The sequence below is a fragment of the Triturus cristatus genome, chromosome 6, assembly GCF_964204655.1.
Source record: "Triturus cristatus chromosome 6, aTriCri1.1, whole genome shotgun sequence".
Taxonomy (NCBI): domain Eukaryota; kingdom Metazoa; phylum Chordata; class Amphibia; order Caudata; family Salamandridae; genus Triturus; species Triturus cristatus.
The window spans coordinates 1,890,217,817-1,890,240,519 of record NC_140589.1 but is presented as its reverse complement, the minus strand read 5'-3'; the positions used below and the strand labels follow the sequence as shown (position 1 = coordinate 1,890,240,519).

The window sequence follows — 22,703 nt, the reverse complement described above, 5'->3', positions numbered from 1 at the left end:
TGTGTTCTTATATAGTGCTCGACTTACCCTTGGGCATCTCGGCGCTTGCATTGGGAACCCGTCCTGGTTTTTCCCTGTGAGATAACCCGTACTGGGCATCCCCAAGGTGAAAGCCAGGCATCCCGCCGCGGGGGGGCCGTTGTGGAGATTAAGCAAGATTGTTGCCCAGAGCTGCATAGTGTGAACTCGTGCTTAGAGTGGGCACCAAAGCGAGAATTATCGAGTCCGTGGACAATTGGGCTCTGGACCCTGCCGCGTCGGGAATCGAACCCTGGTCCCGGGTCTGACCTCTGCTTCAGGGTATGCCTCCTCTAACCAGTGAGCTACACTTCTCCACCTGTCCTCATTTATACACTGGAAATAAAGTGGATAAATAAGTACAAAATAAATAAATGTAATTGTGAAATAAACTGCACTAAGAAGGCACAATAACTATATACAGGGTTGCATTACAAAGCAGTGATTTACATGAATAAAACACAATATACATAATCAATTGCACACAATCTCTGTATTTTCCTGGGAATCTGATATACCTTTTTTCCCAACACCAGTGGTACGTGTTTCCTGACTTTAATCCACAAATGTTTAACCACACTTAAACTGCGGACCCTACTTACTCCACCAACCTCTTTCACGTGCACATAACCCACCTTGACCAATCTGCTTTTATTCCACCTAGACATCACATAATTCCTTCCGACTTTTTACAACCTTGTTTTTAGAGAACACAGATTCGCCTATTCTTACACACCATGGCAACTAACCTTCACCCTTTGACAACATGCCACATCCAAATCTTTGTCCCTACATCCTCTATCAGAATAATACTTATACCTTGCTTGTTTTCCAGTCACCTTTTTCTGAAGTGCTTCTATATCAACATTCACACCTCCTTGATCTGATCTCATAGAAACTGCCAACTTTAGCGTCCTATTCCTCAATAATTCAAAAGGCGGCAATCTCATGGTACAATGTATGCTTGCTCTATAACCGCACATCATCTGATTGACATGATCAACTATACCTTTGCCATTGGCAACAGCCATCTGTATGCTCTACTTTATAATCCTGTTGACTCTCTCCACAAGACAATTAGCTTTGGGATTGTACACTGCAGTCTGCAATGCCGAATATTTCTCTGGCCAAAATATACCTCCACATCTTTATAACAGAATTGAGGGCCATTTTCCGATACAACTTCGTCAGGATACCCTTCATGAATAAACACTTTCTCCATAAATTGTATAACTGATTTGCTCATGACATCTCCCACAAATTCTACTTCAAACCATTTTGAGTAATCTACCATGGCAATGACAAATCTACTGCAATTACCCAATATATTGATGGAACCCATAACATCCATAGCCACTTTTGACCAGGCCCGTGATTATCCACCGGCTGAAGGGACTGGGTACTGGTTTTCAAAATGTTATTACTACTGGCACACATTTCACAATCCTTGACATCACTTTCAACATCTGTATCCATGCCTGGCCACCAAAACAATTCTCTTAACCTGCTTTTGGTCTTACTCCTGCCAAGATGACCTTGGTGACCACACTATAAAACCTTACTCCTCAAAATAACAGGGGGGATATGCTTGCCACCTCTTTTCACACCTCACTCATCTGTACACAATTCATATTTCACATTTTCATATTTGCATACGCCTAATACAATAGACGGCCAGCCCTCCCTAATGTACTTATTCAACTTCATCAATTCTTCATCGCCACTCACAGCATCCAACCATTCCTTTTGTAGTAATCCACAACTGCCACCCTTCCAAATTCCTGTAAATCATCTCCCGAATATTTCGGCATTGTCTCGCATCTAGATAAAGCATTAGCAAAAACATTGTTTGATCCTGATACAGAATGCATGGTGAAATTGTATTCTTGTAAATTTGCCACACATCTGACAATTCTCTGTGATGAGATGCCTGATCCCTTAGTGGAAAAAACATTAGCGAGAGGTTTGTGATCAGTCCTGATTACAAACTGCATTCCCCATACAAATGTCCCGAAGTGTCTGGTAGCCCAGAAGACTGAAAGGGCCTCCCTTTCAATTACAGAATATTGTTTTTCTGCATCAGACAATGTACATGAAGCGTATGCTATGACCACTTCTTCACCATTTTGTACTTGAGCTAACACTGCTTCCAGACCAAAAGCGGTAGCATCAGTTGATATTATAGTTTTACCCGATATGTTTAAGCTACTCAAATATGGTGCATTAGCAATTTCCAATTCAATTGTCATTCTTTCGGGCACCACTCATCCCATACAAACTTGCATGATTTCTTAGGCAAACTCCTCATACATTTCGTCTTATCAGCAAAGTTTATTACAAAGTTGGAAAAAAAGATTTTAAATCATCCTTGCGCACAGGAATTATGGTGTTGACAATATTATTTACTAACTTTGTACAAGGTCTAACTCCATTGGCATCGATAACATGCCCCAAATATGTCACACTATTGACTCTCACTTTACACTTTTCCTGTTTAACTGTTAGACCATTAGAACAAAGCTTTTCCAAAACCCCATTACATTTCACATCATGGTCTTGTACATCTTTGCCGCAAGTCAAAATGTCGTCCTGGAAATAACTAACCGCAGGCATGTCTCCAAATTTGTTTTGCATCAGTCCCTGAAAAACAGAAGCCGCAGATGCCAAACCAAATGGCATTCGTTTGAATCTGTTTGCGCCAAACAGTGTGATGATTGTTTAAATGTTTAGACGAATCATGCAATTCGATCTGATGATATGCTGCCGATAGATTAATGGTTGAAAAACCTTTTATTTTTACCCACAATAGCTATAATTTCATTTATGTTGGGCAAGGGGTGTCTATCAACCCCAATAACGTTGTTTAAATCTTGGTCAACACATAATCAAATAGAATAATCTGGTTTCCTTACTACCACAATGGGTGCCAACTAATCTGACGGTTCTATAGCCTCAATGTCAGCATCGACCAGTTTCTTTAATTTAATTTTGACATCATCCCTTACAGCCATTGGCATATTCTGTACCTTGTGTACTTTAGGAAGACAACCTTGGCACAATTCTGTTTGATGTTTGTAACCTTTTAGCTTGACCAATTTATTGGTAAACACCTCAGGAAATGTTTGTATAATATCCTTCCCTGGAATATTGGCACCCGCTTGTGCAATGTCTATTTCTTGCTCCGTAGCACCACCCAGTACTACTTGTTCATGCGCCCCCAGTGTAACTGTATGCCAATAGCAGACTGATGAATAAGGCTTAACAGGCCCATTTTTTTTAGCAATGTACACCCTACCAGAAATTTCTTTGTTCTTATAAGAAATTGCAGCAATAAAAAAATCCCTATAACTCCACTGATTCACCACTGTATGACTTCAATTTAACATCAGGTTTGTCTACAATTTTGTCACTAAAGACTACACTTTTGAAAATCATCTTCCGAAATGATGGTATATATGGCTCCTGAATCCACTGGAATGGAAAAGGGCTGACCATCAATTTCAATGATACACTTGCGATCTCTCGCACTCAACACTCTGTCCTTGTCCGGTTCAGCGAGGGGGGATACCAATGATCGGTCATCCGATGCACTGGAACCTTTATCGAATCCTCATCCGACACATACAAGATCTGGTCAACACATCCTTCTTCAGTGTTAACTTCATCATCCTCGTTAACAGCCCTTACAAACCAAATCCTGATCCTTTACATACATGTGCATAATGACCCACTTTCTTACAACGTAAACCGGATACATTTCTACCAGGACACAATTTATCATTTGCCCAATGGTTCACGTTACCACATCTTATACACACACTTTTTTGTGAATCCCCTCGCCTCCCTTTAGATTTGTCAATTCCACCACCAGAGGATTTCACATTCTAAAATTTGTTATCGCTAAGTGACTTCTCACATCAGGATTTGGTTTTGTTATGTTATATTAGATTAATTTTATACAGCGCACAGCTACCCAACGAGGGTTTCCCAGCGCTAAACCTGACAAGGGACCAAAAGCAATAAAATGGAATCAGAAATACAGATTAAAATTATTGATTAAATAGCCATGTTTTTAAAAGTTTACGAAAAATCAAATATGAGGTTTCATTGCGAATTGCAATGGGGAGGGAGTTCCAGAACACTGGACCAAGATAGGCAAATGACCGACCACCCATTCTTTTAAGTTTAACACTAGGCACCACAAATTTACCCTGAGTGGCCGAGCAAAGCACACGAGGGCTGGTAAGGGTGAACCAAGTTTGTATTTCAGAGAGGAACCTATTTTAATTTTGGACATATAACAACATTAACATATTAGCAACATTAATCTTGGATTCATCATTTACGCAGTTGTCCTTCACTTTCTCGTCGTTTTAACTACTTCAACACATTTGTTAGTTTAATTCTTCACGCCTAGCTATATCTAAAGCTTCCATTAACGTAGGATTGTAAGCACTCCATAACTTTTTTTAAATTTAAACATTGGACGTATGCATCATCAACTGGTCTTGAGTATATTCATCTTGGTTACCAGTAAAAGCACAATTCACCACCAATTCTCTCAACGCAGTCACAGACGTGTCACAAACGTGTCAATTGGGGAGAGGAGTTGGTCTAACGGCTAGGGCGCTCGACCTGGGGAACTGGGTTAGAGTCTCGGTAATGACGCTGAACACCCTGTGATTCTGGGCAAATCACTTAATCTCCCCGTGCCTAACAAAATATTAATGTGTCCCCTCATGTAACGTATCTGGTGCTATGTAAAGCGCTCTGATACCTGATTGGATTAGGGTCAAGTTTGTGCTATGTAAAAAAAAATAGACTCATCACTTCTTTACATACGAGAAAAAAACTTGTCGCGTTCCAGAATACCATTAGTCTTGTTCACAAAATATATAGGATAACACACAGTAAAATCTTAATAATACTGTATATTGACCAACTACATATTTTTAACCATTAAGAAGTCGCAGGAAAAACAAAGAACCAAGGATGATCCACACACTGTTTGCCGGCATCTCTTGTTGCTAGAAAAACACATCCTACATGCTCACCAACTTGACAACCAATGTAATGCGCATACAGGCGTGCTTGAAAGAAATGTGTAATAGACGTGAAGATCTCACCAACACACGCCTCTCATGCGGTAGCTCGAGCAATGCTGCCACAGCCAGTAAAAAACACCAAACCAGGTAAAAAAGCCGCTCAGCCAACACTGGATAGTAGCCACAGCCCTCGAAAGACTCAGCGGATAAAAAAATAGATGTCGCCAACAAGCACCGCACTGCGCTCTCCGCTGTCTCAAATATGGGTGCACTTGAACTCCTAGGCTTGTCTTCCGTTGTGGGTTCGCCGGAGAGTTGTCCAGATCGTTGCCACAAAATGTTTGTAGTAATCCTTTTAAGAGAAGGTGCTGACGACCAGGTAGGTTAAGCGTCCTTTATTCAGAAAACTCCCCAGAGCAGCCGGATGTTGGCCACTGAACTTCAAAACTCTAGATTCTCTTTCCATGGGACTGTAATACCTTGTGTCTGTCCTTCTGTGCGCGTGAGAAATTACAGGGTTACATCAAATCATAACAAAATGTTCAGGAAAACAAAGAGGTGTACACATACTCACATTATGGTATTATATAAAGCCTAAAATAGGAAAGATAGCATTTTTTTAATTTTTTTATGGAAAAGCAAATTACATGCAGAGAAAAAAAAGAGGGGAAAGTAAAAGGAAGAACGGATAGAAAGGGAGAAAGAAGGAAGAAAGTGTTGCAATATTACCAATAGAATCATGCATAAACAATCCAGTCATCTTATAAAGATATAAACAGCTTGGTAATTATTAATTTATTCGACATCATCCTGGACAGCAAACTCGCCATGAAACTCCAGAGCAACACAGTTGCCTAAGCCTGTTTCCACATCCTTTTTGTGCTCCAAAGATCTTCATATGGGTCCCCGTCAACACCAGAAAAGCCATTACTCAAGTCCTAGTCACCAGCAGGCTGGACGATGGCAGCACACACTACGCAGGACTCGCCACCAAAGTCTTAAATAGGTGCCAGATGATACTGAACTAGCTGCCAGACTCGACCTCCCCATACAGACCCACATAACCCTCACCTCAAGAACATCCACTGGCTCCCCATCCAGAAAAGATGGAAATTCAAGATGCTGACACACCTACAAGGCCCTCCAAGGACCAGAATACATTAACCACCACCTGAACGTCCACAAACCCTCCAGACACCTGCACTCTGCCTCCGTCGCTCACACGCCCAGCATATGCCCAAGCAGTAGTGGAGAACTTTCCTTCTACCCCACCACAAAGTCCTGGTACGACCTTCCCCTGCACCTGCGAACTTCATCCGCTCTCCCTAAAGGAAAGGAACTCTAGACCTGGCTTTTTTACTGATCCCAGCAAGAACCTAGTTCCTGGATACCCTTGCGGGTGATAAGCTGCACTCTAAAAATCCGATTGATAATCATGGCGGTTCAAAAACTAAATTTGTGTCTGGAATTGATAGGTTGTATTGAGTGAAGATATAAGTTGCATCTATTAAAAGTTTTAATTAATCCTAAACTGCATTAAGGTGTTATTGACTCCCTCTAGCTTGTGATAATGACAAAGCATATTCCCCTATCTAACAAAAGTGATATTTGTAGTATCTTTCCCACTAAATTTAATAGCTTGTAACTCAATACAATAAGTTCATTAACAAATTGCCCTACCATGACATCAGTATGCTAAATACGAGAAGAACCGCATAAAAAGATCTGTATTCGTTCAACCCGAATATTTATTGAACACATACCAAATATTTTATCTTATACTTTTAATCAGAATACATTCACATTTGATCAAAAAACATATGTAAGATATCACAATTATGTCACTATGACTCGACCAACATTTACTGTCTGTTAACAATTTAAACTTGCAGAGACTTGGGAGCGAAGAAAAGTCTATTATAAAAATTATATACAATGTTTGTGTTGTGCTAGTGAACAAGAAGTGAAGTGGATTTTAGACCAAATTTTGTTCCAAATAGCATAGAGAAAGCTTGTTGAAGATCAAATTTCCATTGTTCTTCCACAGTAGCCTTTGGTCTAGTGTTGAGATTCTTCTATAGGAAAGACACATTCACTATAATGGAGAAAGTGGAAGGTGGAGCTTCCGAGTTAGGACTTGGAAATGAAGGTGGAGAGGAGAGTTGCAAAATTATGACGTCGAGTTGCTCGCATTTAGTAGCATGAAATAAAGGTACATTTATTTTGTACTTCTTGAGATGCAAGTAGATTCCCATCAGAGAAAAGGTGACCTATTATTAGAATGCCTTGGTGTATCCATTCTTTCCAATAGAGTACCCTATTGTGTGGTTTAATGTTTTTGTTGTACTATTTAGGGGAGTACCTAAAATGATCTAGGGCAGTAAAGGAGTGTGCAAGTATGGGCTTGGCTACAGCTATAGAATAAGTGATGAAGGGTAAGGAAAAAGACTTTGGAGGGTTTGAAATGTAGGCCATATCTCTTACTAAAAAAAGGCGGGAATAAGGAGAATTCCCATTTGTGCCATAAAGTGGAAATTAAACTAAACATCTGATAAGCCCTTATGTGTTTGAGGGTAAAAAGCAAAATGATAAATCGTAAAAATTAGGAGAATTAACCCTGCCAGAACCTTTAGGTTGTTGAAGGTTGAATAGTGATATACAAGATTGTCTCTTATTCCATGAGAACTGTATCAGCAGACTATTTATCGATTTTCAAAAATGTTTGTGGATTGTATACAGGAAGCATGGATGGAAAATAATTAGTAATCGTTAGCATCATCATTTTGATGGTGTCTAGTCGACCCCCGCCATTATAAAAAATAAAGGTGACCATCTTTTGGGCAAAGACAATATTTGGTGCTTGACTGCGTCTGGATTAAGAGATAGTGTATCTAATGGAATTAGAACATAAAACACCTAAACATTCGATATGCCTAAAATTCCATGTAAACCCACAATCTTTAAACATCTCTTTCAGTCAGTGTTTTGAGATGTAGAACTTTTGATTTGTCAATATTTATATCCCTATACATCAGAATATTTAGTTGAGTTGAAAACTTTCAGAAATCGTTCTGAGAGTCTGAGACAAAAAGTAGAACATTATCAGCATAGGCCGTGAATTTAACTTCAATGTCCCTATGTATGTAACTCAAAAAGGTGAAGATCTATGAATTGTTTCCAAAAAAGATTCCAGAGACAATATAAAAATCAAAGGAGATAATGGGCAAACCGTGTTGAGTACCTCTGTATGAATCCATATAGGAGGATTGTAAGCCATTGACAAAAGCAGATGTAGGTGCTGAATAAAGTAAACTTGTATGTTTGAGAGCTCAAACCATGCCACTGTAATGCTTTACTCGATTAATCCCAATTAACCCAATCAAATGCTTTTTCCACATCCATTGTAATGGTTGCAATTGGAGAGGAAACTTTTGATGTCAAATGAATAATATTCAGAACGGTTCTAAAGTTGTCTGCAATTTATCTGCCCTTCACAATACCAGATTGCTCCATACCAATTAAATATGAGATAACATGTTTAATCACAAAGCTAATAATTCTGCAAATCTTTTACAATATTTGAGGTAAACGGGTCTATAGTTCCCCCAAAGAGGCCCATCTTTGTCCTTCTTGAGAATCAAACAAAGTGTAGCTTCAAGAAAAGTACCTTGTGCTATGGTCCGGGAGCTGTATCTTTAGGTCGTTTAGTTACGGCGGCCTTAATCATAGTCTGCATCTAGAGAGGAAAGATCTATTACAGGATGCTGTGCTTTAGGAATGGAATGAAAGAAGGCATCTATTGCTGCTCCTGTGGATTAGTATTCCGGGGCATACAGCTCTTTTTAAAAATCTGTTAAACATTCCAAAATATGCGAGTCAGTAGAATGTCTATTGAAATGTTTATCAGTAATGGTGTTTATTTTAGTTCTTAGCTTGTTAACTTTCAGGTGATTATTTACCAGCCTTGTTAGATCGCCCCTAATATTGTGCATTAACCTTTGGTATAGTACCGCAAGCATTTTCAACAGATTGCTTATTTAATTGCAGTTTGGCCTTAGTTAGTCGTGAAAAGTAATCTTCTGGTTGTACGTAAAAATGTACATGTTCAAGATTATAATTTTTTTTTTTATGTGAAGGATTCTATATATGCGCTTCCCTTTTAGGTCTAGCCTGCACAGCGCATGCGCTCCTCTGTGAGGGATGCTGTAAATGTATACTGTAGCTTAAAGCCCCCCTCTTTAATTGGTTCACGTCCTGCCTTTTAGAAGTGTGTGCTTCTGTTTGGTTAGCATGTCGAATTCCTCCAGCCTTTTTTGTTTTCGATCCTCCCTGCGGGCGGTCTTCGTTACATGTAGTGTTCCACGTTCTTTAACTAATGTGGATTTATGCGCACTACTTTTTTTCTTTTGGTTATGGTTTATTAAAAAGACCGCCTATACACATTTGCATTGAGCCTTTGTTGTAAATGTAATGCGCAAAAGTGTTTTTTGTTTGCTTTGTAAGGGCTAAGACTTAGACAGTGTTTACATTTTGCAGTCTGCTTTTGTTTGTAAAGGGCCGGCTGGAGGGGCTCAAAGTGTACCTTTGGTAAACACCAGGAACACCCCATAGCAGAGATTTTTTTAGGTCTCGCCTGAGCCAGCACATGTGCTGGTCTGGCGAGACATTTAGTAGGTGGGCCTTAAAAATCCGACCACACGCTTTTTTTGCGTGTGGCCTAAAGCTTGCGGTTACGCGCGCGGTTACGCGCACTGGCTCCATCTGGCTTTCCGTCATGGCTCATTAAGCGCATCGCTCGCGGTTACCCTTACAGCGCATGACTCACTTTCATTTCCATGCTCCGCAACCCCCTGCTCTCTGCGCTTACTAACCACACCCTTCTTGTCAGTCACCGGGCTACAGCTTGTGTCAATAACAGGCAGCTATCTTTATGCGTGGCTCACCACAAATGCAATCTTGTGCTTTAAACTTTGCCACACCGTGCGTTGCGATACTTATTCTACTAGCACTCACTGTTCCTTCGTGTCTGCTATCCCACTGTTGTCGTTTTCTACGTTTATAAAGACAGACGTTCTTTCAGTGTCTCTTATCTTGGATTTCCACATGACCAAAACGTGTTTCCCTTTGATGATGTCACGTGAGTCACGGGCTTAGCACGAGTTGTCACACGCTCTTGTTTCCTGATTTCCGCTAATTGGCCGCCAGGCTTTTATTGTGTTCAGCCTTTTACTTAAAAGGTGCCCCACTGACGAAGACTTGCCAAACAAAACACGCTCTCCTTGCTTTGCTTTAGAGTAGAGTTATTAATGGAATGTGACCGTGCCCCGAGGCAGGTTAGAGCAGATTATGCGCACAGCATTACCTTTTAGCTGGTCCGCCACAAACTTCTGAGTACAGAGTCCGTGATTTGTTCTCGGTCACGTTCCTCACACCACGCGCCCGTGTCCTGGTGCAGCCCACCTGCCTGGGCCTTACTGAGAAGCACGAAATGGCAGTGTGTGTTTCTTCCAAGTAATCATCACACAACACAACTCCGCAACCACGTGCTCTCATTGTTCTCTTGCAGGAACAGCCAACTGTCCCCAATCACTAGAATTCTATCCGTTCAATAGATTCTATTGTCTCTAACATAACAAATGTGTATATTTCAATTCACACATATATTAGAAAATACTTTTTGAAAAGTTAGAAATTAAACAAGAAATCAATGCATGCATAGTGAATACAATACTTCATTTGAGCAATATCTGAAGTGAAATCGGTCAGAGTCCTGCTGTAATGGGGCTAATAGTCGACATTCATACATACAATTCCTATCAAGTCAATAGAAACAAGCATTTACAATGCAATAGGTCTCGCATTTGCGAGTGTTTAAGCTATTTGCATTGTAAGTGACAATGCCTTTTATTTATGTTTTAAAAACCAACACATAAATAAACTGCATTGTCATTTGCCAGTGTGCCAATATCCACCTTGTAGCGTTTCTCCTTATGAACGCACTGGTTGTGTTAATAATGAAGACTTGGATGAAGCAATGCAGTCAAATATATTATATATTCCTTTCCGTTTTCTGGCTTAGTCACCACTACTTACTGGAAGTCATCCACCGTCATCCATATTAGAGCTCCCCATCCCCTTTCTCCTCCAGCGAGTCTTAACCCTCATGATCCTATGGTTTGACAACCTGAAGCGTCCTTTCAGCCTACACTCCGGAAGTTAGTTGATAATTATCAGACCGTTTACATATAATTATTTTGGTTTTTGTGACACCTTGGCTATTCTGATAATGTGTTGCATGGCTAAACACTTATAAGGTCCTAAAGGCGAGACCTATTGGCTATTCCAATGTTTGTTTTTTAATATGATTAGTCTGATAAGCGGAAGCTGTTAAATCAAAGCCCCGACCACTTCACATTTGTGACATGGATGGAAGAAAACCACACAGTTAATGGTAGCGCCGAGGCTTCCGCGCTGTGAATGGAATGTGCCCAGTTAAAATTGCATTTGCGCATAATATTCATCGAAGAAGATATTGTTTTAGAGGACAAATTTAACTGCTGCAAAGAAAAAAAAATTACAGAGCTTTTTACTGTTACGTCGTTTTGGCAACTTCTGTGGTACGGGCACTTACAGCAATGTGAGATCTCTAGGGGGCATGAGTGGACAAAATCCGGATTCAATCAAAGAATGCTTTTATCAATGCAACATAGGGCATGTTTACAAAACGAACAGGAATTAATTACTTAATCGAGCGGAATCCCACCAATTCCTTAATGCTGTGTATTGTATTGTAACCTTTAAGACTGAAAGGCTTGTTTTGATAAAGTGAGTGTGATGTGCAATTAAGCATTTTTTCAGTTTGATACTCCTATTCCATGCTCCCTCTCACGCTCCTTCCTTCGTTAAATATTTAAACATGTGTATGTGTCATTTAATACTTTATATCATCTTTATCAATCAAGCTATGTATATTTTCGTATCTGTACATGTTCAGTCATTATCAGCTCACAATTTTGTTTTCTCACTGCGGTTAGGTGTGTGGTCACCTGGGAACTATTAACCACCGGTGTCATATAATGAATACAAATATTCTATGGTAGTAAATATTTAACTAAAGAATAAACACAGTTCGTATTATAGCAACTGCATTGTTACCGGTCCCCCAACTCAGTTAACATGTTTAAAGCCTGGATTATGCACAAAGCAATTGCTTCCATCGCCTTCTCCCACAGATAGTCATAGGCACACACCATAAGAGTCCTAAGTAATGCTCGGGTCAAAAGCAAGGTGACCTCTTCCCAGCCCATCAAACATATCTAAAGCTTTAATATGCAGCAATCTGCAAAGGAGTTAAAACTTCCTTTTTTGGCCCTCTCCTATGAAAAAATTAAAGGACTAGACAATACACATCATAAGTGTTTTTTTTAAAAAAAAGTTAACATTTGAAAATGCACCCTAAATGACTCCCTTTTTCTAAATAATAAACCTGTCCACTTCGGAGCGTTCTGTTTTTTTTTTGGCCTCTGAGAATCTTTTAATTATACTGTACACATATTGTACTGCAAGCTTCCTTACCTCACCTTTGCCTACAGATTGTTACAAGCGCACACCATAAGTGTAATTTGTAATGCCGCACCAAGTCAGCATGAATACAGCCTCACCTCCGCACCAGCGCAGCTCCACCACACCACCATCTCAGGACTAGCACAACCCCTCCTCAGCAGCAATTCAGCATCAACGCAGCACCACTTCAGCATCAGCGCAGCACAACATCAGCATCACCTCGCCACAACTCAGCATTACTCTACTACACCTAAGCACCAAGACATCACTACCACCTCATCATAATTCAGCACCAACTCAGTATCACTAAGCACCACCTCAGTATCACCAAGCACCACCTGAGCACCAGTGCAGCACCAACTCCACACCAGCGCTGCACCACCTCCTCAGCACACACCACCTGAGCACCACCACAGCACAATCTCCGCATCAGCACAGCACTATCTCCGCATCAGCACCATGTCAGCCACAGCAGTACCTCCTCATCACTTCACCACTACCAATGCACCAACTGCACCACCAAATCCGCATCAGCGCAGCACCACCTCCGCACCAGTCAGCCACACTTCAGCACCAGCACAACCCTACCTCAACAGCAATTCAGCACCAACGCATCACCACTTCAGCATCATCGCATCAGCATCCCCTCGGCAAAACAACTACGCATCACTTCATACTCCACTACACCTAAGCACCAACACAGCACAACCACCTCAGTATCGCCCAGCACCATCTCAGTATTGGTAAGCATAATTGCTTTAAAACACTGCCTAAGCGAATAGCTCAGGCTAAACACTTATAAGGTCACAAAGGCGAGACCCATTGGCTATGCTAATGCTTTTTTCGGTTGCAACATAGTCCATAATAAAACCTCGAGTAGTTGCCTTAAATGCATCCAAGATTAAACTAATTTTAGTACCAGAGTTCAGATTAAGATCATAAAATTCAGTGGAGCATTCTTCAAATTTGTCAACAAAATTCTTATCACTCACTAGTGTGTAACTAAATCTCCCTCTAGGAATGTGGAGTGTCTAGCACCAAGTCTAAATTGACTATTAATGAGGCATGATCCGAAATGAGGATGGAACCAATTTCAGCCTGTATCGTAGATTGTAAAACATTTGGGTTAAAAAAAGATGTAGTCTATCCTGGATTTGGCTTGATGTACAGTGGAATTTACATTCTTTTCCCTAGCATCAGGATGAAAATTTCTCCAAGCATCCACCAACCTTCTCAATAGTATTGTTTTAAATCGTTTTTGCATTCTTTTATGTGATTTCCTGCCTATGAAAGAGGCCATAAATTGTTTGCGATGTCACCCTAAAATGAGATTGCCATTAGAACCGGACCTATATTAGGGAAAAAGCTCCCCCAGAACTGAACACCTGGTGGTCCATATAAATTACAAATGGAAAGTGAGGTATTATTGATCTTGAGTCAAATAAAGCCATCTGCCATCTTTGTCCTTGAATTTATTTTCAAGATGGAGAGTCAAGGATTCGTGAAAAAGAATAACTACGCCATTTTTTGTTTTTGTTAGTAGCTAGGGAGCGGAAAACATGACCTACACAACTCTGCTGCAAAGTTGATACCTGTGCCTTTGAGATGGGTTTCCTCCAATAAAACAATCTGACAGTTTAACCGGGATAAATGGGTAGCAACTCTTAGTTTTTTAACTAGGCTATGAAGTCCTTTAACATTCCATGAAAAAATAGGCGGATTACTCATGAAAAACCCATGTAAAGCAATGAATGCAAACTTTGTAGAATGGAATGTATTGTATACAGTGAAATCCCAAAAGAATACTATAATACAACGAAAAACGATGTATCAGTAGAAGGCTGTATAAACAGAGTGAAACGTAGGACCGGATTGAGGATATAGAAGATGGGAAAATAAAGAGGAAATGGCAAAGGAAAGATAAATGGGGATGTATTGAAGAGGAGATGGCAAAACGCTGCAAGACTTTAACCATACATGTCAGCATGACCAAAAAGGATAATATCAGAGACCAGCAAAGGGCAACCTCCCAGATACTATTAAGACAACAAATACAGAATTGAGGTAAAGAAGGGAGCAGAGATGTATTGTAAAATAAGAAGATGATATAAAGACTTAGAGATCGAGACAAAACACTGATGGATGCAGGAACAAATAAACATAGAGAAACAGGAACAGAGAACAAATCAATTCAGACCTCAGGGACAGACAACCTGTTTGGGGAAAAACAAGACACAATAACCTCTACCATGCATCGGACAGCCCCCGGCCGTCCGACATCACGGTGGGCGTGTGCGTCGGACGACCAGGGGCTGTCCAATTTGCGTACGCGTGGAATTCGTCCGCACAGCGGGGACATGTGCGACGGATTGAAGTGGATAAGTAACGTATTTGGAAATCCAGTAAATCAAAGACCAAAATAGAATTAATCCATGTTTGCTAATCTGTTAACAGAACTATTTAGAGTTTTATCAAGTTTCATCCCTTCTCTCTTGTGAAGGTGAATAATCTGCTTCAGATCCTCTGGGTTGTCAAAAGTAGACATTTTGTCATTAAAAGTAACCTTGAAGAAGCAAGGATATAGGACACCATCGGGCATTCATGGATCGTAGAGCAAGACGTAGATCAAGAAATTCCTTCAATCAAGCTGTCATTCTAGCAACATCTTGAGTGAGAAAGATCTTGTGACCGGACTATAACATTTGCTTGTGTTCTTTTGCAACTGAGAGGACGTTCATGAGATCCAAATAATGTAGGAAAAAAACGTATAATGCCCGTGGGCAACCATTGGAAGATTTTAACAAGGATCCAACAAGATGACCTTTTTAAATGTTGAGTTCAGAACAATCTTTCAAGCCAATAAACTTGGAAAAATGCATTTCAAGAAGGTAATTATTTCGAAACCCTTCCATTCCTTCAGGAATACCATATATTAGCAGATTATTCCGCCTGCTGCGTTTTTCTAAGTCCTCAGTTTCTTTCTATAGTAGAATTACTTCCTTCAACAGGGAATCTACTTTGACCATCACATCCTGAGTTTCACTAATTTGTTGCTCGACTTCCAGAATTCTGGACTCCAAATTGGACCATTTTTCTTAATTCCGTGTAGAATGGCACAGCGATTTGGGATCTTTTTTTAACCCATTTGTTAACCTTGCCAGCTCACTCCTTATGTGATTCCGGAAGAGGAGAGGGCGAAGCAAAGGATTATGAAGTGGAGAACTGGTTATTCATTCTAGAGGATTCTAATGCTGCTTTTCTGTCTGTAGACATTAAGCAGTACTAAGTCCCAGCTTGAGAAGCAGAAACATTATTCAAGCTCCTGCTTTCAGAGATGATAGTCAAAAATACGCCGATGACCTCACAGAAATAAACACTTCAACCATCCTTCCAGGAAATGCAGGCGTTGTGAGGTAAGAGGGTGTAAACGCTGCAGTTGAAGAAGTAGGGATACTATCAAAGTCTTTGTAGGAGAAACAGCTCTGTGAGTTAAAGGTCACTATAATATAAAATACATGTTTCATTGTTGTCACTTTTAGTAGGAAAAGTGATGGGAGTCTAAGTTATGGTGTGGTTAGCCGCCTCCTTGTCTCTGAGAAGTGCGGCCTCAATGCATGCTAAAAGATGGCGGCCCCGGCAGCCCATCATGAGGAGCGTCGAGTTTTAATGTGAAAAAAATAAAATCTGGTCTGTAAACTCACCATGCTATTCCGACGGCGCCACCTCCACTTATACATCGAAACATTGATGCCGGTCAGTGTGTCTGTCTCCTCAATGCTTAGGGACGAGCAGAAGAGTCATAGAATTTCAGCCATCTTGCAGTCTCTCCCTTTCTCCCTTCTTTGTCAGTTATTTTAAAGGTGAGTTTTATTTCTGTTACATACCAAAACTATATTGCAAATAAGTTGCATTTTGGAGATCAGTGAGTTGCAATAGTTTCTTTCATTCTTTTTCCATTAACCTTGCAACAATTTGTAGTAATATCAACCCTTTCATCAATCTTTCTTCTTGTGCACTGCTATGTGAACATTTCTTGAGTTAAAGCTTCCATCGCAGGTAGGGTTCGCTTGATTACCAGAAACCTTATTGTTTACGGTATTTTACTTTTTTCTCCAGTGCTCAGCAGTATTTTGCGATTTTAATTCGTCTTTGCAGATAATGAAGATATTGCATTAATTATCCACATCTGGTTCTGTAGCTCTGTTTTGTCTTAACTGTACTCTCCCTAACCTCTCTTAGTTGTGTACTAGCTGTGAACCTTTCACTTAATCGTATTTAATGTTCCATTCTCCCATGCTTGAGGAGGAACCTTGTAACCATTTTTTCTGCAAGACTAAGTTGATTATTATTGGGTTGCAAGACTCTGACGCCCTTTTTATCCAAGGTTTGCTTTGTCCTCATTATTGGTGTAGCTCCGGGTCTGCTGACCTTCAACATTTGAAAGGATTTTGTTTATTTTAAGAAATCAACTGCTTTATGGTGAGAAACCTTGCTATTAAAGTAATTGTGAAGCATGTTCCACCATATACCTTCCTTTCACCAATAAGCACATTTTAGCTACCAGTAAGTTAAACGTACTGCTGATTTTGGTGTTTAATTTTTGACTTTGTTAATATTGTTTTAGAAAGTGTGCATGTAGATGCCTTGGCTAGGCTGAGCCAGTGTAGAGCTACCACTGCTTTGTAGGTGAGGCCTGTGATCTGATATTGCGCGAAGAGGGAATACGTTGAGTATCTGGTCTCCCCATTCCTGTCCTTGCCAATGTGCGGGTATTCTTAAGTCCTTGAGGGGATAAGACCAATTGGGCTTTTTGTCTTGTGTTTCTCTTGACAGCATAAAATGTCCATGATGACTTAAGTCTCCTTTTGATCTTGTAGATGATGGGTTCTTGACTATGAGCCCAGGGGCTAACCCTGAAGATTTCACTGAAAGTCCTTCCCTGGCATCATTGGAAGTCATCAGCAACATTCCCTTGTATTTGGATGGGCGAAGTTCATTCCAGAGACTGCGTAAGTCGGAGATGGGAAAGGGAGGCCCTCCAAGGTACCTTTTGGATGATGGCTTGGAATATGATTATAAAAGTGACGAGCCTACGATCCCACAGTGCAGAGAGCGTGCCCAACGAAGGAAACCGTACAGGTGTGTGGTGTGTGGCGAAGCTTTCAATGACATAGAGAAAGCAATGAATCACCAGAAGAGCCATACTACGTGGGACGAGAGGGCTAATGCAGTCTCGGTGGAGTCCTTCATAAATAATGGCTATACCAAGAGAAGTCTAGCCAACGATGAGAATTATTGGTGCCACTTGTGTGAGAAGAGCTTTTCAAACTCTTACAAGCTACGAGTCCACCAGAGAAATCACACAGGAGAGAAACCATACAAATGTATTGTTTGTGGCAAGTGCTTTGCTACAAAATCATACCTCACATTTCACATCAGAACCCACACGGGGGAGAGGCCGTTTCTATGCAAGGTTTGTGGTAAAGGCTTCACCAAGTCGTACCACTTGAAAGTGCACATGAGAATCCACACCGGCGAGAAACCCTACAAGTGTCTTGAGTGCGGCAGAAGGTTCACTGTCAATTCTCATCTGAAAGCTCATAGAAGGACTCACAATCGTGGTGTGAGCACTCGTATTCTCTGAGTGCAGAAGGTGAGCCTTATGGACCCTGGAGGGGTCACTTCAACATCAACTAGTGGCATGCAGATGGCAAGCATGGAGTGTCCGTATGGATATATTGGAGCCCAGACTTTGCAGCATGTGTTCCAAGTTTCAGTAATACAACTTTGTTTCAGAGAGCAGTAATGACTTTTGGAGAAATGCACAGTTTAGGACCTGGTGTTTGTTCTTTCCTGGTAGTGGCTGCAGATAGTCGAGACACAATAACTTTGTTTAAAACGTGCTATGGTTTGAAGACAGTAATGCCCGTTATAGTACTGTTCTCAAGGAACAGTCAATTTGTCATAGATTGTTGCGGTAACACACAGCTGATCCAAGTTACTGAACGCAAAGGAAGTCTAATGTATCCAACTTGGCAAGAGGACACTCAGACGGGGGGGTCTAATGTCATTAACATGTATTGTGGCACAGTGTGTTACTACCTATGATGAGGCCCTATACTGCTCAGGACCAAGCGTTTGCTGCTGATTATTTGCCAGGTTAATTCAGCCAAATAAACCCTTCTCAGATAACCCTGCTGTCTTTTTAAAAAAAATTATTATTATTATAAGAAGTGTGTGAATTGCTCCCATCAGGGCAACGTGCTTTCTAGGTCCAGAGTCTTATAAACTTCATAATATTGGTGATGAAGTGAGTGAGCGGTTTCTTGTTTATAGAAGTATAAGCCATGTGTTTCCATGTGCTTCACTGTACTGAGTATTTTTATGTGATGCTTGCTACCTCAGTTCTTGGCGTTTTGTACCACCTTAAGTACTGTATTAGTATTACCCAACTCAACAGCATTATTTAAGAACACAAAGAAAACGGCCTGAGTCAGATTGCAGGTGAGGCTGTGGCCTGTATGCTGCTCAGAGTTCTTAACAGGGAGAGCTTAACCAGCCCTGAAGTTGAGTTCTGGTGCCAGTGCTGCAGTAATGGAAGTGCTGTAGGCAGGATGAAGGCAGACCGGCAGAACTGTCTCTTGGTCCTTGCCTGGAACTGTGGCTATATCTAGGGGCAAAACTCAGATAAATGGTATATGTCTGTAGGGTGTGTGGCTGCAGTTTATCTCATTTTAGAATCCGTTTAATGCAGTTCATTGGGAGATGCATATTTTAATCTACAAGCCTTTAGGTAGAGCTCTCTCTGGTTCCTTATTCTTGTAAGGACCCCTCAAAAACACTTACGACAGAACGCAGTCACCCACAGCTCTCAAGAACCCCACAGTCCAGATCATACAAGCTTTTGTGCTGGTCCAAAAATATACAAAGCCATTTGTGTTGCATTGCTGCTCGTGCTAAGTGAAGTGGAGTAGCTGGTGTATGCACCTGGACAATAGATGGAGCAAACTGGTTTCACACTGTTTTTGCTGTTTGCTTCAATTAGAAAGTGGTCACAGGGACTCCATTTTCTTTACTTATCCAGTCTGAAATATGGATTTATTGTTGGGCTAAACCAGTTTCCACTGTTCACTATTGCGTCTGTTCTAAAAAAATGTTTGAAAATCAGTTTGGTTTATTTATTGAGGGTTTATTCTTGAATTAGAATTTTTCTTAATCAATCAAGGAGGGATTTGTAAAGCACGCCACTCACTCGTGAGGGTCTCAAGTCTCTGGAGGAGAGGGGGGAATTCGGGCAGCTCCAGCTCATCCGAAGAGCCAGGTCTTTAGGCTCTTCCTGAATGCTTGCAGTGTGGGGGTTCGTCTGATGCTGAGGGGGAGTTTGTTCCAGGTCTTGGCCGCGATGTAGGAGAAAGATCTTCCATTATAGTTCTGCAGATGCATGGGAATTCGGCCAGGGCAAGGTGAGCGGAGGTTTCTCGGGGGGGGGGGGGGGGGGGGGGGAAAGGAGGAGTCTTTTGTTAAGGTGTTCGGGGTTGTGGAGGGCCTTGAAGGCGTGTGTGAGTAGCTTAAAATGTAGAATAAATGTAAATAGTGTAAAAGTAATATATTAGTTTAATATGGTTTCCAATTCAGTTTTCTCATTTTTTTTCTTGGTTCATTAATCTTTCTCTGATATGGATAGGAGCAGCAGTCAAATGGTGCAGATATTTAATGTTGAGTTCAGAACAATTTTTCAAGCCATTAATCTTGGGAATAATACGTTAAAGGAAGGTAATGATATCGGACCAAACGGTTCCTTCAGGATTACCATATATTGGCAGATTATTAGGTCGGTTGCTGTTTTTTAAGCCCTCTGTTTGTATTTATTTTAGTAGAATAACTTCCTTTGACCGGTAATCTACCTTGGCCATCACACCCTGAGTGTTACTAATTTGTTGCGTAAGTTTGGGAACTCTGGACTTCAAATTGGATAATTTTTCTTAGATTCAATGTGGAGTGGCACTTGCCTCTACCACAAGTGACTTCGCATTCTTAAGCTCACCTATTATTTCCTCCAATTTTAAGGATAAAGGATAACTGCTATTTCTGATCTTTTTTTAACCCATTTGTTAACCTTGCCAGCTGATTCCTTATGTGAGAAGAGGGGCGGGCAAAGCAAAGGATTTTGAAGTAGAGAACTGGTTGAGTATGCGTATGCTACTCTTCTGTCCATAGAAATGAAACGGTACTATGTTCCAGCTTTTGAAAAGCATAAAAATTGTTCAAGCTCCTTCTTGCAGAGATGAGAATAAAAAATGCACCCATGACCCCACAGAAATAAACACTTAAACCATAATTTCAGTAAATGCAGGTGTTTAGGTTAAGGAAGGTGTATAGTATACACTGCAGTTGTAGAAGTGGGGATACTATCAAAGCCTTTGTAGAGGAAACCGCTCTTTGAGGAAAAGGTCACTATGATATAAAGTACGTTTTTCATTGACATCACCTTCAGCAGTAAAAGCGCTGAAGTCTCAGAGTTACAGTGGTTAGCCCTAGCCTCTTTTCTGAGAAGCGTGGCCAAAATGTGCACTGAAAATGAGATAAGATGACAGCCCAGCATGGAGAGTGGCGAGTTTTAATGTGAGAAAAAAAACATGGTCTGTACACTCACCCGCTGCTCCCACGCTACACTGACAGCGCCACCTTCCCTCCGACATCGAAGCAGTGATGCCGATCAGCGTGTCTGTCACCTCAGTGCTCTGAGACGAGCAGCAGAGTCCTAGAATAGCGGCCATCTTCCAGATGCTCCCACATGAACTTCTTCATCAGTTACTTTGGAAATACATGTCAGCTTGTCCATTGGCAGAAAAGGTTTGCTATATTAAGAGGAGTGTTATGTTGGAGACCCCTGGCTTATGGTTTCAGAATGAAGGCTCACACAGAGGAATTCATGGCGAGGAAAAGCAGCAAACCAACCCTGCTCATCCACTGCAGCACTTTATTGGAGCTGTGGACTGGTACATGAGGAGAAAGAGCCTGACCAACTGCATTCAGCCACTGCTGCTCCTTTGGAGGTATAATTTGTCTGTGTCATACACTTGTGCAGTATTTCAGGGACATGTGTCCAAAATGCACAATCGGACTTTTGGTCAGATTGTGAAAGTAAATTACCTCTATCCCCATCTTTCATTCCCTTAACCAACCCTCTCCTGACAATGTTCTGTTGCCTGCTCTGTAGCCACAAAAGAGGGTACCTATTCATTTTTTAAGCAGCAACATTGTCGATCAGATGAGTATCCTGTCACCCAAACATTAAATCTGGCCCTATAATTTCCACTAGACGCTTTTAATTATAAGGCCGCCTTTTCTTCTCAGTCATTCTGTTTTTCTACATGGTTGTACACTCTACTCGTTCTTCCACGGGTTCCTCTCAGAGCTGACTCTTCTTCTCCGAGATGGTTTCCTTTGTGGCTCCGTTGTTGGTACTCTACTTCATATCTCCTGCATCTTTTATTTCACTATAATCCTCACAGCACTATTTCAAATTGTCTGCCATCAAATACTGGATGTCTTGTGTTTCTCCTCATGTTAATCCTCTCAAAAGTACATTTTGGATCTCACAGTGTGTGCCTTTTTCGGACATTCTTGTTTTTTTTTCCTTTGCTGTCAACCTACACGTCCTTGCGGATCTACCGCTGTCCTCCGCTAACCAGATCTATGTTGCTCATACATTTGTGTGCAGTGCAATGAACTGAGGACTTTATGCTCCTTTTATAATGCTCTTGCTTCTTCTCACGCGCACTACTCTTGCACGGCTATACTGCATGCTCCAAACCTGTGTTGAGTTAATGTATGTATTCTGTTTCATCCCTCTACGGCAGCCCGCATTTCTCCATCTCGTCTCTTCACAGCTGCATTTTGTTCTTGTTTTGATTTTTAAGTGCTATTCTTGTGATCTTGCTAGTCCTTATCTTTCACCTGTGGCGTGCACTTTATACCCCTCTATAGAAGCCAAGGTTTCATATTGCTTGTGTGACATTTTCAGAATTTCAATGTAATTATGAGTGGCATTCAAAGACTGAGTGACGCTTTCTC

General features: G+C 41.0%; 1 protein-coding gene across 5 annotated transcripts in view; it reads left to right on the top strand.

Annotated features, from left to right (window-relative positions):
• LOC146822318 (uncharacterized) overlaps positions 1–22,703 on the top strand; it is a 389,625-nt gene that overhangs the window by 285,174 nt on the left and 81,748 nt on the right. Inside the window, exon 9 of one of the 5 annotated variants that reach the window (XM_085613401.1) lies at positions 17,504–18,813. The exons of the other annotated variants lie outside the window; for them this stretch is intronic. Within the exon in view, the coding sequence (XP_085469527.1) occupies positions 17,504–18,270 (767 nt within the window). The 3' untranslated portion in view covers positions 18,271–18,813. Of the gene's footprint in view, positions 1–17,503; positions 18,814–22,703 lie in introns of those variants that run through there. 5 annotated transcript variants of the gene reach the window in all.